This window comes from Mustela erminea, chromosome 6, assembly GCF_009829155.1.
Source record: "Mustela erminea isolate mMusErm1 chromosome 6, mMusErm1.Pri, whole genome shotgun sequence".
Classification (NCBI taxonomy): Eukaryota; Metazoa; Chordata; class Mammalia; order Carnivora; family Mustelidae; genus Mustela; species Mustela erminea.
The window spans coordinates 14250327-14268236 of record NC_045619.1 but is presented as its reverse complement, the minus strand read 5'-3'; the positions used below and the strand labels follow the sequence as shown (position 1 = coordinate 14268236).

Here is a 17910-nt window from a genome sequence, read left to right as displayed (position 1 = left end):
CTCCATCCGCTGAGGCCTGAGTCACAATGACCTCCCAGTAGCAACAGCACAGAGGCCTGAGTGCAGGGCAGGAAGTGGGCCAGAAAGGAGTTTGAATGGGCAGAGAGGATGCTCTACACTGAGGTCTGACATGAACCTTCCCTCCCTCGGACAGGGGCCAACCCAGGGTCCAGGAAAAGCCATAACTAATGACAAGCTGGAGCTGCCAGGGCACAAAGGCTTAGCATAAAGAATGCAGCAATGAGCTAATCTTCAAGAAGAGAAACTGGGACAAGGTGTCGTCAATGTCAAGTGGAAACGTGAACAATGAGGAGAGGAGGGAAATGATATCATGACGGATGGTGGAGATCTCAGGAATGCACTGGACTGCTGCATTGGAATGTTCCCCAACCCAGAGGGGGCAGGGAAGAGCCGACCTTATCATCCCGAGGGCATCTGAGATCAGTGACAGGTCTGGCTTTGTTCATGGGTGGCAGCGAGTAACTGGCAAGACAGGGCAGAAGTCTTACTTGAGAACTGGCTCTGTCCCTTTCCTGGGAATCTTTCCTTAGAGGTAAGTCTAAAGAATCTGCCTTTCAACTTCAAGGAAAGGGTCTGCCTCTTCTCCGGCTCCCCAGGCAATGGCAGAGTGGAGTAGCTGCAGTGAAGATTGTGGGACCCACTAAGCCTAAAAGGGCCATGTGGCCCTTTATGGAAAAAGTCTGCTGAGGCCCAATCTAGGCAATCCAGGTAGTGCAGAAGCAACCTGAGATAATGCACAAATAGATGTGTCTGGCTGTGGTCAATACAACTTTATTTACAGAAACAGGTAGGAGCTGGATTTTAGCTGGTGGGTAGTGGTTTGCTGACCCCGACCTAGAGCGAAAGCTCCAGAATGCAAAAGCCTGCAGAGATTTCCAAAGGTCCCCAGCCTGCCCTGGCAGACCTCGGATGGGGAGCTGTGCACACGGCCAGGGCTCCAGGAACGCTTGGCAACTAGGCACTGATTAGCTCTCTGAGGTCTTGTCATTTCAAGGAGAACCAACAATAACATTCCAAAATGAGACACAGAGAGGACTTAAAGCAGATAAGACCTCCCACCTTTTCAAGAAGTCTCATTCTCATGACCGCAGCAACTTGAGCATGAGTCATCCTCTGCCAGAACCACCTCTGGGCTGAATGTGTGTTGAATTTCTGGCATTCATTCCCCTTCCCTTTGTCACAGCACCTCAACTCCCACTGGGGACTGACCCCGCCCAGATTGTGTATCATCTTGGTGGGACTCTCCATACTGGTCTTCTGCCCTTCTCTAATCGGTAAGCCCGTGATCCAAGTTGGATTAATCAGCACTGTTTCCACGGAATCACAACCTTGAGTTAAGCACTGAAAATGACTCAGGCAGATGCACTTTCCAATGGGGGTGCCATGAAAATTGTCTGTTGCTCAGGCCACGCAGATTCCTGCAGCTGCCTTGAATTGTAATACTTCTGAAATTGACAGTTGAGTGGTTTTGTTTGTTTTTAGGGTTTCTGATCATTCGTGGCTTTCTAATAAATTCCCTTTCCAAACTCCATCAAAGTAGTCAGGTGTGGTTTCTGTTGCTTACAGCCAGAGAAATCTGATGTCCTCTCCTGATTGGTCTTACTAGTCCCAGGGAAACTTCTCTGCAGCCCATGGCCCCAGAGCCAGCTTTTTATAAATGCAGGTCAGATCATACCACTTCTCTGCTCAGAAGAAAATGGAACAGAACCTAAAACCCTCAGCAAGGCATTCAAGGCCCTCCTTGACTTGTCCCCAAGTTTCTCTTTCAGTCTGCTCTCTTATGATATACATCTCATAGATACTTGAAGTCCCCCTCAAACATGCCAAGTAGCTTTCTTCTTCTGGGAGAAGCAGCTCTCTTTGTGTAGACAGATTTCTACCCCATGATAAGGTTGAGAAAGCATCAGGACTTAGCCATACTGACCAGAAAAGAAGGGCAGTAAGTGGACATAAAGGGAGAATAATGAGGTGCTGAAGGGTCTCTATCCTGCGGTGGAGGAGATAGGGCTGGACCAGCATCTGTAATCTCTGTTCCTCCTATGTCCTCCTCCCTCCCTCCCAGCAACCCAGCCCCTGCCCAAAGACTCACATGTAAGCTTTGTAGTTGGATCCGATTTTCTGGATGCGGATGTCATACTTGGAGTCAATGAAGGCCTCAGTGGTGGCGTAGGTTTTGGCCATAGCCACCATGCTGGTGATGTCCTGGTAGTCATGCTGGTTTTCTACTTTGATCTGTTTGGGAGGATCATGGGGTGAGTGCCAGCCTGCCAGCATTCATGGAGCACCTACCCAATGCCAGGACCCAGTGTTTTGTGTGTTTAGTGACTTTGAGAAAGTCACCTGCCTAGCAGGAGAGACATACATAAGAAACAAGTTATTCCACTACATACCGGTAGATGAGGAAGGGAACATTCCACTGGAGTTGTCAAAAGAATCTTTACAGAACAGGTGAGCTCTGAACTGGGGTTGAAAGAATACGTATAATTTTCAGCCAGGGCGTTTCTATGGAGGGTAGAGGGGACCGGCAAAGCAGAGGGCAGAGGAGCCACACAGGGATGGGGAATACACAAGTGGTTCAGACTGGCCGATGGGGCTGGAGGATGATGGATGGCTGAGGTGGGTTGTCAGGGAACATACCTTGGGGGACCTCAATTGCTTTAGTAAGGGACTAGAATTTCAGCCTGCGGGCTCTGGAAAACCACTGGAGGAAGTGGAGGAGTTTAAACAAGAAAGGAGCCTAATTTGTGTTTTAGAAAAATCCCTCATCACTGAGGGTTATACGCAACTAATGAATCATTGAACACTACATCGAAAACTAATGATGTACTATATGTTGGCTAGCTGAATTAAAAAAAAAAATCCTACAAGTATTTGCATGGTGGGCTGTAAGGTAGGTTGAATGTGACACGGGCCTGGGGACAGTTGGAAAAAAAGGAGTATATATAAATGTGTGTGTAGTGTGTACGTGTTGGGTATGTGGATGTAGGTTATATGTATGTGCAGTTTGTGGGGGGACATGTGTGTGATAGGGAGTCCATGTGTGTGGCATAGGTGTATTATATGTTATATATGTGGTGTGTTGTATGTGGTGCTTGTGTGTGCAAGCAGTGTGTGTGTGCATGTGCACCTATGCATATGTGATGGGCAAGGCTGGTTGTATTCAACCCAAGGCCTGGGGGAGAAACTCACACTGTTTACTGGGTTGAGGCCAAGAACATGAAGTGGCGCTTTGGGGTCAAGGAGAGGTCCCAGGAGAAGTTCCAAGGCCAAATAAATGCAGGGGATGAGGCCAAAGTTCTGTGACCATGACCTCAAGACAGAAAAGTTGACTGCCAGCTGCTGTGGCCCACTGGGAGTTCTGCCCCCTCCCCTTTACCCTCACCTGGATAGCAGAGGAGTCTGATGCTGGACCAGAGGTGGGCAGAGCCCAGATCCCCTGTGTGTGTGTGTGGGGGGGGGGTTGGCCGGTGCCGAGGAGCTTGTGTGGGAGGCTGTCTGGTCCTTAAAGTCCCTCCTCATCCTCTCCTGTCTCTCTTAGAGCCTCACCAGTGCCCTGACCACTCCATCCCCGCAGGAAGTTGCACACACCCAACCTCACAACTTCCAAAGAAGCTTCACAGCTCTCTCATGGGACGCAAAATAGGATTGTGAGGTGGGCAGTGTGGGCATTATTATGGTCATTTAACTGATGCAGAAACATATTTCTTGCCTCGTCCAAGGCCATAGGGCAGCTAAGCACAGAGCTGGGAAGGAAGCTCAGGACTCCAAGAGCACAGCTGTTCTCCAAACCATCTTCAGGGTATCTTACAAGTGCACGCCTGCTGTTCCACCCTAACACATGGGAAACAATGATGGGGAGTGAGGCTTAGCACACCTTATCTCTTCTTGGCTCTCTCAGAGTCCCAGCCTCTCAGCGATGATGCCGAGTCCTACTTTGCGGAACAAATAAAAGCGACCAAGCAAGAGTTCCCTATTTGCCATCCCTTTCTAAGCTCACCAGCTTTCCCGCTCCTTCTTCTAGATGGCGGTGTGCCTCCTCCCACTCATGGCTGAACCTGCCCTTTGTTCTAGGTCTTCTAAGACTGACTGCTCACTGCCCCCTCCTCCTTCAGGAATAGGACCCTTAAGTTTTATCTGGGCATCTAGTCTCTCAGCTAAAGATGGATTTTTCCAGTCTCCCTCCTAGATAGACGTAGCCAAGTCTTGGAATCTGGTCAGTGAACACGAGAGTGGATGCGCTATGAGCAACCTCAGGGTGGTGCCTTTACCGCAAAGGGAATCTTCCCAGTCAGTCTCTTTTCCCTCTTCCTTGGCTGGGATCTCAGACCACAGGATGGAAGCCACATGCTGAGGATGGCTGAATAATAAGGTCAATGGAACCTGGATTCCCAACACCATGGAGTCCCCAATCTACCCTTGACTGTGCATGTTCAGACTCTTACATGAGAAAGAAATGGACTTTAATCTTGTTTAAGTCACTGTTATTTGGTTCTCGTTAAACCATTCAAACTATATTTCAGCCTTGTATTTTTTGTCTTTTGCTCTCTGTTGATCCTTTATATTTTGGGTCAATATGATTATGGGTCCTCCATTCTCCTCAAATTGTTCCTGCTTTTCAGTACCCCAGGTACTCCATGCTCTCTCTATCTCCTCATTTCCCACTCATCCCCAAACCCACCATCTTCAAATGTCGCTCCCCACTACTCCACTGAAACTGATTTGGCAAATGTCACCTGTCACCTCCTCACTGGCAAATATGATAGCGTTCCTTTGCTCGGCATTCTGTTTGGCATTCCATGACAACTGAAATTGCTGAGCTTTTTGAAACTTGGTTTCTACACTATCACTCTCGTCTGGTTCTCTTTTTTCCTGCCAACTTCTTCACTTTATCACCTGCCCTTCCTCCAACTTTCCCTCTAATGATCAGAGCATTCCATCTTCAGCCAACATTTGGGGTCTTGTGGAGAGAGAGAGTCACCACAATGAAAGAAAGGGTGGTCGTGTGGGGGAAGCTTGCAAGGACAGCTTGTCTAATTCAGTTTTGTCCCTGGGTGGCTCTGGAAAGGACCAGAACTTCTTCCTAGACAGCATAGCATACATGGCCAGATGTCTTGGACACTTTGAGCTGCCCACAACGTCCATTCTCTTCTATGGTCATGAAGCACCCTGATCTGGGGGCACACGACCTCCCACAGAGTAAATGTCACACTTCCCTATCTCCCAGGCCCCTGTGTGTGACCATGTGATCATGTTTTCGGCTTCTGCGAGCAGAAATGGAGTCCGAACTTCCAGGCTTACTATTAAAGGGAAGGGGAGGGTTTTTGCTCTTCCTGCTAGTTGGAGTTGACATTGTGGCTGAGGAGCAACACGCCAGGTATGCATGATCAACAAGATGGAAGGAGGCTGGGCCCTTAAAACCAAGGAAGTTCCATGTGAGCCCTGGACTGCTTTCACCCAGACCATTGTGTGTGAGAGAAAGTCCGGGCTTATTTAAGCCACCTTAGGTCTTTTGTTACACAGCTGAACTTTGTCCCAATTATTATAGGAGCCCTAAGTTATTTGTTGAATGCATCACGCATGCATTCATCTCTTCACAGGAAAGACAAAAGAGAGCAAAGAGAGACAGTGTAAACACAGGGGTTTAATGAAATAATTAGTTAACTAATTAGTGGTCAGCCCAGCCTCTCCTTGTGCACCTTTTCTGGGTGGTTTGGGACTGCGGTGCTCACCTTGCCCTCTCCTCTAGTGAGGATATAATCCTGGTTTCTTGTATACGGACTCTTCTAAAACCCCAGGACAAGCCCTGGCTTATGTCCCTGGCAATTTTAAGTTCTTTTCCTTCCAGAGGGCCTTCAAACTGTGCATCTCTGGGCCCCGTAAAGCGTAGCTCCGCTGATGTCTTCCTCCCATTAGATGGTCAGCTTCTCAAGCACAGACAGTGAGTCTCCCCCACAAGTCATAACACAGGTGTCTGTCACAGATGCATCCAATGTGTTTGCTGGATTGAATTTAAGAAGACTGGATAAAGATACACTCATAACATGGGAGGGGGCAGGGAAGTGGGAGGAAGAATATGGGAGTTTGGGGAAAGGCAAAGAAAATATGTGTCCCCAAAACTGGTCTTTTCACAAGGTGAATTTTTCTGTAACTGCTTGGACTGGATTCTATGCTCTTGGAGGTTTCTTTCCATTGTGAGAACCCGATCAAATAAGAAACTGTGGGGAAGTGGGCAGGGGGCCTGGGGCAGGGTGTAGTGGGTCCTGGAGGGGACTCTGGCATGGTCCTCAGGCAAAAGGATAGGCCGGGGTCAGGGGGCACTGAGGCCGGGCAGCCACAGGGAAGTAGCTGCTGGCCTGGAGAGGGAGTCTTGGCACTCTGCTTTATTTACTAGCTGGAAAACCCTCCAAATGTTCACAGAGACAAGCTGAAAACAGGAAGCCTTAAATGAACTGTGATTTAAGATTACCCATTTGCTGCTCTGGGGACCTGCAGTGGGGTCACCACAGACTCCCTGACTCTGAATTCTCCCTCCCATGTCTCTGCCTCCCTCTCCTCTCCCTTCCCTGTCTCTTCTTTCCCTCTTTCTCTGCCATGCTTGTCTTCTCTCCCTGTACCCTACACTGTTCTATCTGCTCTTGTGTGCTTGTGTGCATGGGTGTGGTTCGTCCTGAGGGGGAGCCGGGGGGGGGGGCATGGAGACAGAGAGGGCAGAAAGGGAGAGAAGCAGGAGAGAGGGGTCAGGGTACAGTTCTGAATCTCCTTGATGGGATTCACCTCAGAGGTCTCCTATCCCAGCCTGTGATGGGGGAGTCCTCTTCTTCTTTGGTAGATTGTCTGCATTTGCTTAAACACCACTGAGAACAGGGGGCTCACTACTAGGCAAGAAAGTTAATTTCCCCTTGGGGAGCTTCTGTTGTACATTACACCCAGAATGAATGAATGGTCCCAGTTATTGATCATAAAAGGGAATTCTCAGCCCTCAGCCTTGTGTCTACTCTTCACACCCTTGAGGAGAGACAGCCAGGTATGCCTAAGTCATTCTCTTCTTTAACCTACCCTAACACGAGCAGGTTCCAGACCCTCTACTACCTTGAAATGCTCTCATTTGACAATCTCCTAAACTATGTGGTCCGGAATCACACCCAACTACAGATGTGGTTTCACCAGCTGAGACTGGAGAAGACTGTCACCTCCCTCTACATGCAATACATCTGGCAGATGTACATCAGTCAGACTCCTGCCCCCGAGCCTTTGCACTTGCCATTTGTTGCCTGCGTGGCCTGCACCTTCCCTTCATTCAGGTCTCTGCTCAGAGCAGTCTTCCCTGACCCGTAGCTGTGCCACAACACCTCCCACCCAGCACTCCTTATCCACTGTACCCCGCTTAATTTTTCTTCACAGCACTCCCCCCATCCCACTTCACACCATTATCTATTTATTTGTTTGTCATCTCTCTTCCTTACCATTCTATTAGAATGGAGGCTCTGCAAGACCGCTGTGGGATTTCAAGCACTGAAAATAGCATTCAAGGAGCAACAAGCAACCGACAGATTTGGCTAATGATTGAATAAATATAGCTAAGTGTTGCCAGGTATGTACTGAGTGTCCATTATATTCAGGTAATTACTGACTGTTTTTCCAGAGACTATGCTGGAGCCTGGGGATGCAATAGGGAAAAAGAGATTTATGATTTTAATCCAAATGGAGCTTTGAGCCGCTTCATTACTTGCCCCTATTAACTTGGCTTAATACAATGGTAGTTTTTCTAAGATCCATATAGAGCTCGCTTGAAGCTAATATCTTCAGGTCATTTGGAAACATAAGATCCTGATAATTCACGTCTCTTCTGTGCGTGGACCTGAGTGTGTCCAGTCCCAGAGCAGGACTTTACATTTCCCCCTGTAAATATTAAAACTCTCATGTTTTCATCTGTCCCTTCACCTTCCAATATTGACTCTGTCATCTAACCCGTTAACTACCCCACTCAGCTCTATGTCAATCATGATATTGGTGCCCCCGTGCTATATCTAATTCTAGCTGTTTGACCTGATTTAAGGCACTTCTCTAAGTTCTAGTTTTCTTATCTGTTACATGAGATAACAACTGCCTTGTAGGGTTATTATGATCTTTAAAGAAGATTTTATGTATATACATATGTATGTATGTATTTTAGAGGGAGAGAGAGCATGCGCACAAGTGAGTGAGGGGGAGGGGCAGAGGGGGAGGAAGAGAGAGAATCTCAATCAGACTGCCTGCTGAGCATGGAGCCCGACCGCGGGGCTCAGTCTCACCACCCGGATCATGACCTGAGCCAAAATCAAGAGTTGGATGCTTAACTGACTGAGCCACAGGCACCCCAGATTATTATGATTTTTGAATGAAATTATAGTGAATGTCAAAGTATCTACTTAGCATGGTGTTTGGCACCCAGTAGGTACTCAGTAAAAGCTGGTTCTCTTAAATAAGCGTTGTGATTCTTTGTTGACACTGAACCAGCAATAAACACTTCTTACACAGTTATTTACACAATTATTTATCCTGTAGCTACAATATCTATCTCCTGTATAATCACCCAAATTGATGAAGAGTTCTTTTTAGATCAACTGCAGCTCATTAATGCAGAAGGAGTAAGAGAACAAGGACATCATCCTTCTGCAACTACCTCCTTAATGCAATAATGGGTCTAGGCAACAGTGATCCATGTAAGACCTCTGGGAAAGGCTGATGGAGAACTTCCAAATGTGCGGACCAGGCAGACAGTACCTGAATTCACAGGTCTGTCTTTTTTTTTTTTTTTTTTTTTAAGATTTTGTTTATTTGAAAGAGAGCATGAGAGAAGAGAAGGTCAGGGCGAGAAGCAGATTCCCCATGGAGCTGGGAACCTGATGCGGGACTCGATCCTGGGACTCTGGGATCATGACCTGAGCTGAAGGCAGTTGCTTAACCAACTGAGCCACCCAGGCGCCCATCACAGGTCAGTCTTAAATCCCAAAAGACAGGAAGACATGACTATGTCTACAGAGGTGCAAGGAAAACATCCACTACCAACTGGAAAGTATTGCCAAAACCCAGAACCTGAGTCACAGCAAGTCTCTATATTCAACCACCAGTTTATACGATGTATAGGCAGTAAGAGAACACCATTCATCTGTAATCAGCTATATTCAGACTGTAGATAATTCTACAGGGCAATGACCTTTTCCCCCTTCTAACAAATAAGTGACCAACCAACCACAGGAAAAGGAACTGTTGTAGATCAAAAGAGACTCACATTATACCAACCATGTTAGGTGTGAAGGCCTTGTTTGGATACAATGAGAATGAACCAATTAACAGGAAACTATGGAACACTGAATATGTATTAGATGATATTAAAGACTTACTATTAATTTTTTTGTATCCTACTGGTATTTGTCTGTGTTAAAGGAAAGAAAAGGAGACCTTATGTATTGTAAATACATACTGAAATATTTATAGGTGAAATTATGTGATATCTGAGATTTGCTTTAAAATAATCTGGTGATCCATAGAGACAGAAAGGAGATGAGGGGTTGCCAGGAGCTGAGGTGAACGGAGAATGGGGGATGACTTCTGCTGGGTGTGGGATGATAAACATATCTTGGAATTATGTAATGGTGTTGGCTTCACCTTGCGAATATGCTTCAAAGTTACTGAACTGTACACTTTAGAAGGATCAATTTTATAAAATGAGAATAATATTTTAACTTAAAAAAATGAAAAAGTATCCAATGGCTTTTGAGAGGAAGTGTGGAGGAGTATGTAGAACAAAACTGACCATCAGGGAATAATGGTTGAAGTTGGGTGATTGGTAGTTGGTGATACACTTTACTGTTCTTTTCTTCTCTTGTGTATATTTGAAAATTTCCATAATAAAGTGTTAAAAAAAAAGGCAGGGCTAAAAAAGAAAGACAAATAAGAGTGAGAATGTAAAACTGTTCTTCAAATTAGGGGTGTGACCCCATTTGGTTGTGTTCATTGCAGGAGTCAGTAACATAATTCAGTCTCCCTAAGAGGAAATGCAACCAGGTGCCTAAGAGAATTACAGTCATCCATCCATTCATTCATTCTTTTTTTTTTTTAAGAGAGAGAGAGAGAAAGAGAGAGAGAGAGATTACACGGGCATGATGAAGAAGAGGGGCAGAGGGAGGGGAAGAGAGAGAGAATCTTGAGTAAACTCCCTGATGAGCATGGAGCCTGATGCAGGGCTCAATCTCACAACACTGAAATCATGACTAGAGCTAAAATCAAGAGTCAGACACTTAACCAACTGAGACACTCAGGTGCTCCACAACCATTCTTGGAGTTAAAATCCATGTGACATCTCCTGGGCTCCTCTTATAGAGGACACTGATGTGTAACAAATGCCAACAAATGCCAATGATGGTTTGATGTTACTTATAATACCACTTAGTGTAAGCTCATGTGCTTGTGTCATCTCTTTTTTTCTTTTTAAGATTTTATTTATTCATTTGACAGAGAGAGAGCACAAGCAGGAGGAGCAGCAGGCAGAGGGAGAGGGAGAAGCAGACTCCCCACTGAGCAGGGAGCCTGACAGGGGACTTGATCCCAGGACCCTGGCATCACGACCTGAACCAAAGGCAGACGCTTAACTGACTGAGCTACCCAGGCTCCCCTCGTGTCATCTCATTAAGATTAAGCAGGTGATTTTGCAGATGACCAATAAATGCAATCCAGTGATCACTTTGATGTATTTGTTATAGTTTACTTTTTATTTGAGCAATGAATGTATATACACACAGCAAAAAAAAAGGTCAAAAATACAAAAATAAAATCTGGGAAAAAAATAAGTGTGTTTTTTACTTTAAACCCCAAGTCCCCTGGTGAAAAGATTTCTTTGTACTCTTCTGGAAATAGTCTATGACTATATTGTAAGAAGATGGAAAATGAATCTTTTCTTGTCTGTGATGGTTAATTCTATGTATCAAGTTGGCTGGACCATGGTGCTCAGGTGTTTGGTCAAGTAGTGTTCTGGATGTTTCTGTGAGAGGTTTTGGTTAAGATTTACATTTAAATCACTGGACTTTTGAGTTAAGCAGATTGCCCTCCATAATCTGAGTGGGCCTCACTTAATCAGTGGAAGGACTGAATAGATCAAAATTCAGTGTCTTCAGCCTACCAGCCTACTTTGCAGATTTTGGACTCACCTGACCCCCAATTAATGAATAATAAATCTCTTTATCTCATTTTATACACTTCCTATCGCTCCTGTTTCTTTGGACAACTGTGACAAGTGCACTGTTTTGGTGACAGCTGATGCAAGAAGACAAAGGTATCACCTTCCAAAATAAGTTGTGATAGAGACTACTGTGGCCAAGAACAGTTAGACTCACCCACACTGATATAAATAACAAGGTTGGCTGGCTGGAGATTCGAGATTCTGAGGGGATGATTTCTTTGGAAAAAGCTGTACCAGTCACTAGTCCTCTTGCTACATCTGGTAAGAGCATCAGTGGGACAAGACTGATGGGTGTTTGAGCAGCAAGGGAGAGCTGGTGTGCTGGGGCTGATGCGTTCCCAGGATACTAAGCTCAGCACCCCAGACTTTGGTCTCTCCAGGCTAAGAATGTGAGTTCTTCCTATAAATTGCAGTGGTCTATGTAGGAGAGACACCAGCCTTGAGCCATTTAAAATCCCGGAGAGAGGGAGTCATGGCTGAAGGGCTACCCACCTGGTCCAAGCCACCACCATACCTCTTTCTTTGGATCACTGCAACCATCTTCTTTTAAAATTTCTCATGCCCAAGCCAAACCTCAGACTGATTTTCTTAGCATCTCTGGGGGTGTGGGCCAAGGCATCAGTATCTTTAGAAGCTCCCCCAGGCAGCTGTGTACAACCCAGGTCACAAAGCAGGACCTTGTGTGATCTGGGTTCTTCTTACTTCTTTTTCGCAGTAAGCCAAATGTGTCCCTCCCTCACTGCCTCTAGACTTATTTCCTCTGCTTGGAACAATTTTCCTGAATGCCTTCCCATGCCCCACTTCTTCAAGTCTCAGCCCAGATGACCCCTTAGTAGAGGCTTTTCCAACTACCTGATATAAAGTAGCTAACTTGGGGCGCCTGGGTGGCTCAGTGGGTTAAAGCCTCTGCCTTTGGCTCAGGTCATGATCCCAGGGTCCTGGGATCGAGCCCCCCATCAGGCTCTCTGCTTAGCAGGGAGCCTGCTTCCTCCTCTCTCTCTCTCTCTGCCTGCCTCTCTGCCTACTTGTGATCTCTGTCTGTCAAATAAATAAATAAAATCTTTAAGGAAAAAAAAAAAAAAAGTAGCTAACTTTCCTTGACCACTCTGGGAAGTCTCTACTGAATTGCCTTAGTTTATTATTATTACTTCTTTTCCCACCATCTTTGACCATCTGAAATTACTTATTGGCTAATGTACTTACTGTCTCCTCCACAAAAATGTAAGCCATCAAGACTAGGGGCCTTCTGCATCTTGCTGGAGAGACAACATAATAGTGTTACAGAATGTAAGCTCAAATCCCAGCTTTGTCACCTATGAGCTGTGTGACCTTGGGGGAAGTTAACTTAGCCTCTCTGTGTCTCACTTTCCCTATCAAAAAAATGTTGGGTTCTTGGTAATGTGAAGTAGCCACTCCACATCAGATGCGGATAACTTGCTGGATTACTATTGCACATCACTGGTTTGTTGTCGAGTATTAAATAAGATACTACGTGTAAAGAGTCAGGAAGGAGGCTTGGCTCATCACAAGCATTCAGTAAATGTTAACTGTTATGATTATTGTTATCATAACAATAATAGATCCTGAACACCCTGAATTTTGCTTTGCACACAGGAGGGACTCAATAAATATTCGTTGGAAGAGTGAACAAAGGACCCAGTTGTGGTAACAGCTGAGTGCAGAGAGTCTAGGCAGGAGGGAAAAAGCAGGTGCAATGGCCCTGAGGCTCAGGGTACCTACAGAAAAGAGACTCACGAAAACAGACAATTGAGCTTAACACCTTTTCATGGAAGCTGAGGGCCAATACGTTTTCATGCTTGAATAGGGGCAACCCGATCTCCTTATACAAATGCACACAGAGAATGGGGCCAAGATCCTTCCCAGAAAATGGCCTGGAATCCACCCGATACAGAGATCCATGAGTGATGGAAGTCCACTGCCCTATTTCAATAGCCTAGGAAACATTTCAGGCGAGTGTGACCAGCGGCTCACCCTGGCCGCATCTATCTCCGTCAAGTTCCCACAGAAAGCCCAGTGTGGAGCACACTCCCTCCTGGCGCGATGGCCCAGACAAACTTGTTTTTTCCAAACAAAGATAACGAATTGCATGAGGCAATTTACTGAACCAGGTTATTTACGAATAAGCTAAAATAAGGACAGCTACCAACAATAATAACTGTAGCTTCAGAGCACTTGCTCTGTGGTCTTTCTGGCAGGGATCAGCTTGAAGGGCCAGCTGGAGGGTCAGGCCACTCCTCGCCTGAGACATTAAGCCGTTACCCCAGCCCACAAATGGAGGCTTGTTTCTCTGTTTTTATAACAGGAAGGCACGTATCCAGCTCATTCCAGAGTCGTATTCATTCATTAAGAAACTAGTTAGATGGGGTGAAGAGCGATGGGCTACATCTCTATTTTCTCTCCCAGTAATTTTTTTACCAGTCTTTCAGCTCCAAGACTCTCAAGGCAGGACTAAGTCTAGGTTCTGTGGGTATGTCGTTAATGTCAAGCCGTGCTTACAGCGTAGCTCGGCATTCATTCCGGAGGTCGGTATCAAAATTCTGTAAGAGGTAAGTGGGAGTTGCTCTAACTGAGTGGAGAAGTTCCCAGACTTTCTTGGGGTCATGGCTTCCATCTTGGGAATTATTTCACAGCATTTCTAGGCCAAAAGAAATATCGAGCAGTTTCATCTACAGAGCACTTAGAGCGAAACAGCTTACCAAGTACTTATGTCCTAACAACTTGGTAACTGGAAAAAAAAAAATACGCATCATGTTTTTATTTCCTTTCAAATAAATACAATTACTTACTAATGTGATATTTGTGCAGAATCAGATTGGACACCATCACCCTCATTTCCTGTTCCACACTGATTTTCATGGGGTACTTGCTTAATTTTTAGCTCACCAGCACCAAAACCCCAGCTTTGCAAAGATGTGACGTCATTGAAAGGAACATGTCGTAATGTGATGTTGAAACTGTGAACTACCTCGTTTAGCATTTGCATGGTGTCTAACAGACGCCTAGAATTGCCGTTCCCTTGAAAATTCAAAATATACCATGCCGCTCCCAGGGCAGCCCAACGCAGGGGTTGGGAACCGAGGGCCTAATGTTATTACTTCTGGCATTCTCCCCGGCAGAAAAGAACACACGTCCCTCGTGCAATCACCCTGGCATAAAGCCTGCCTGCTCTCATGGAAAACCGAGGTCTGAGAAAGCCACGGGAGCGGAGATCTCCAATGAACCAATCTACACTTCAAACCAGGCCACGCTTTAGGAAAATTAAAAGGATATTACACTTTTTTTTTTTAAAGGTTTTATTTACTTACTTGACAGAGATCACAAGTAGGCAGAGAGGCAGAGGGGGAAGCAGGCTCCCTGATGAGCAGAGAGCCCAGTGCGGGGCTTCATCCCAGGATGCTGGGATCATGACCTGAGCCAAATGCAGAGCCTTAACCCACTGAGCCACCCAGGCACCCTGGATATTATACTTTTAAAGATAGGGTAGTGGTTCGAAAGGACCATGTTATTAGTGCAAAGGTGGTTTAGAGTTAGCTTGGTATTTTAGACTCCTTAGGAGCCCCTGGGTGGGTCAGTTGGTTAAGCGTCTGCCTTCAGCTTGGGTCGTGATCCCAGAGTCCTGGGATCAAGTCCTGCTTCAGGCTCCTTGTTCAGGAGGGAGTCTGCTTCTCCCTCTCCTTCTGCCTGCTGCTCCCGCCTCTTGTACTCTTTCTCTGACATATATATATATATATATATATATTTTTTTTTAAGGAGAATCCTTAAACATACCTGAAATAAAATAAAATATCATCCAAGGGCTGCATTAAACAGATGGTTAAGGCCCAGTTGCCATCATGGAGGAGCTCATAGCCCATGGAATAGACAGATTTGGGGATAGACTGTTCAAGAGGGGCTGCCCTCTGCAGGCAGCAGAGGGACCCTGAGGCCTGTGGGGTAAGTGGGGCAGAGAAGGGTTCCCAGATAAGGGGATAGGGTCCACCCAACTCCCATTGTAATGATCTTGGGGGAAAGGATGAGTTTAAAAATTCAAAGTTCTACCTTCTTTCTGAAATGGCGCAATGACAATTCACAGATTGTTACCGACCCTCACTGATCTCAATATTTTCACACATTTTTTTTCAAGAGTTCTGATCTGTTTTTTAATGAGCACAAACTCTGCCAGGAACGGTACTACACAGGTTATATGTATCTCATTTAAGCAGGGAAAACAACCCTACAGGCTTCTGGCCATGGCATAGCCACGTTGGCCCTGTCTCTGTAAACAACTAGAAGACCAGAAAGGCTTTATAAGGCAAGTGTCCGAGGCAGTGGGAGCAGGCCCTGCAGGGCCGCGAGCCATCAGGGAAGGGAAATTCAGAAGGTGTGCCCCGTGTTCACCTGGACCCTCTCCGGGCCCCGTCTGTCACTCTGTGCTGGCCTGTGACCTCCGACAGGGTCTCCTGCACTTTGTAAACGTTTCCTGCCTTGGGGCTTTTGCATAAGCTCTTCTCTGTCCCTGGACGGTTCTTCCCTCCTCTGGCTCCCATGGCTGGCTCACTGCCATTCTTCTCGTGCTTGTCTTAATGGCACTGCCTCAGTTTCTCTAATAGTTCCACCATGTGGTTTTCTTTCTTTCCTTTTTATAATTGGGTATTATCTGCTCATTTATATACTATCTGCCTCTCCTATTAGCTCGTGACTTCTATACTGAGTGCCTAACACAGCACCTGGAAGGCAGTAGGTGCTCAGTAAGGAGCTCTTGAATGAAAGAAGGAAGGGGATGCCTTCCCCTCGTGGCTCAGCCAGTTAAGCAGTTAAGAGTCTGACTCTTGATTTTGGCTCAGGTCGTGATGTCAGGGTCCTGGGATCAAGCCCTGCATGGGGCTCCACACTCAGTCCAGAGTTTGCTTGTCCCTCTCCCTCTGCCCCTCCCCACCCACCCATGAGAACCCTCTCTTTTTCTCTCTCTCAAATAAATAAATAAAAATAAAATCTTAAAAAAAAAAAGAAGGAAGGAAGGACACATCGGATTGTCCCCTCCCCTTCCTGGGGGGCAGTGGGGGAATGGGGAGTTAAGAGGAAAATGGAGAGCTAGAGGAGTCCCCCTCTTCTTTTACAAAAGTTACTGAAACATGTTTCTGAAGACTTTGGGACTTGAGGACAACACAAGTCCACTGTGTATCTTCCCAGTAACCTTGAGAGGGAGATGCTGTCCCCCTCTTTTCACAGATGAGGTTCAGAGAAGTGAACACTTTGACCACGATCCCCCAGCCAGTCAGGGGAGGGATGGAGAGTCACATCCAGGCCTGGTGAGTTCAGAGCGCTGTGATCTGTTGATGACACTGCCCTGCCCTGTTTGATGGCAAAGGATCCAAGTGACTTTTCTCTTTTCCTACTTTTTCCTTTCCCTCCTTATCCTCAACTGGCTCTTTTTCAAGCTCTACTGACAGATGGACTTGGGCTGGCCAACTGCAATTGCTGAGAGCACAATGGGGCAGGTGCCCAGGCTCTTCCTGGAAGGACCCAGGGAGGCAAGCTCTACCAGCCAAACTCCGCAGCCAAGGTATCCCCCAGCTGGAATCACGGTCCTGATGATTCAACCCAAAGGCCCCTTGGCCAAGGCAGCCCATGCCAGGGGACCCCGATGTGGCTGAGGCTCAGGACTGAGTCACAGGGCAGACTGCCAGCACCTGAATCACCCATTCCACCTCTGGCTGGAAAGAAGCGGCTGGGGGGCTGGGGTGGGGCACTGGGCTGGGACTGTGTGTCTCACCCTATGAATACATAATAACAATGATTGTAGTAACAATGATGGGCAATGACAGCTCCCTTTAATGAGCGCTTTTTATGTGCCAGGTGCTATTCTAACAGCCATAGATTAATTCACTTAGTCTTCATGACAATCCTATGCAGTAAGTACAGTTGTTTTCCCATTTCACACATGATAAAACTGTAGCCCAGCAAAGTTGTGTAATTGGCTGCAGGGCCCAGGGCTGGCACATGCAACAGCCGAGATCTACTCAAGGTCTGTCTGATTCCAGAGCCCAGCCATTCATTTGACAAGTGTTTATGGAGCCCTTACCATAAGCCAGGCGCTGTTGCGGGCACCAGGGATACAATGGTGGGGTTGGGTGAGAAATTAATAGACAAATCCATGACATCTTAGGTGGAGACAAGTGTTACGGGGAAAATAAACTACGCTAAGGTGGGTAGGGCTTACGGGAGGTTAGGGTGGGGATGTTATTTCATACACAGCTTTTTTGAGTCCTCTCTAATAAGGTGGCATTGAGCAGAGACCAGAAAGAGGTGAAGGAACGAGACCCACCCAGGCTTTCCCTGGATGCAGAAGAGCAAATGCCGAGACTGTGTGTACTTGACGAGTCCGAGGGAAGCAGGTGTGCTTGTGGCCAAGTGAGCTGAGGCCAGAGTCGTGGGTGGAGGTCAGGGCATTGGGGCAGGGACGCAAGTCACATAGGTGTCAAAGCTAACAGGAAGACTTCTGTTTTCACATTGAATGACATGGGGAGCCAGGGAGGTTTCTAGGGTAGGGAAATGACTTGATGGGACTTATGGTTTAAAAGAATCACTTTGCTATGAGAAAACCAAAGCAAGGGCTAAAAAGGCAAGAGACCTGTTGAAAAGCTGGTTTAATAATATAGGTGAGTGATGAC

General features: G+C 46.4%; 1 protein-coding gene across 2 annotated transcripts in view; it reads right to left on the bottom strand.

The window, feature by feature from the left end:
* SYN3 (synapsin III) overlaps nt 1-17910 on the bottom strand; it is a 449385-nt gene that overhangs the window by 25641 nt on the left and 405834 nt on the right. For both annotated transcript variants that reach the window (XM_032346464.1, XM_032346465.1), the window contains exon 8: nt 2111-2253. In XM_032346464.1, coding sequence (XP_032202355.1) covers nt 2111-2253 — 143 coding nt within the window. The remainder of the gene's footprint in view (nt 1-2110; nt 2254-17910) is intronic.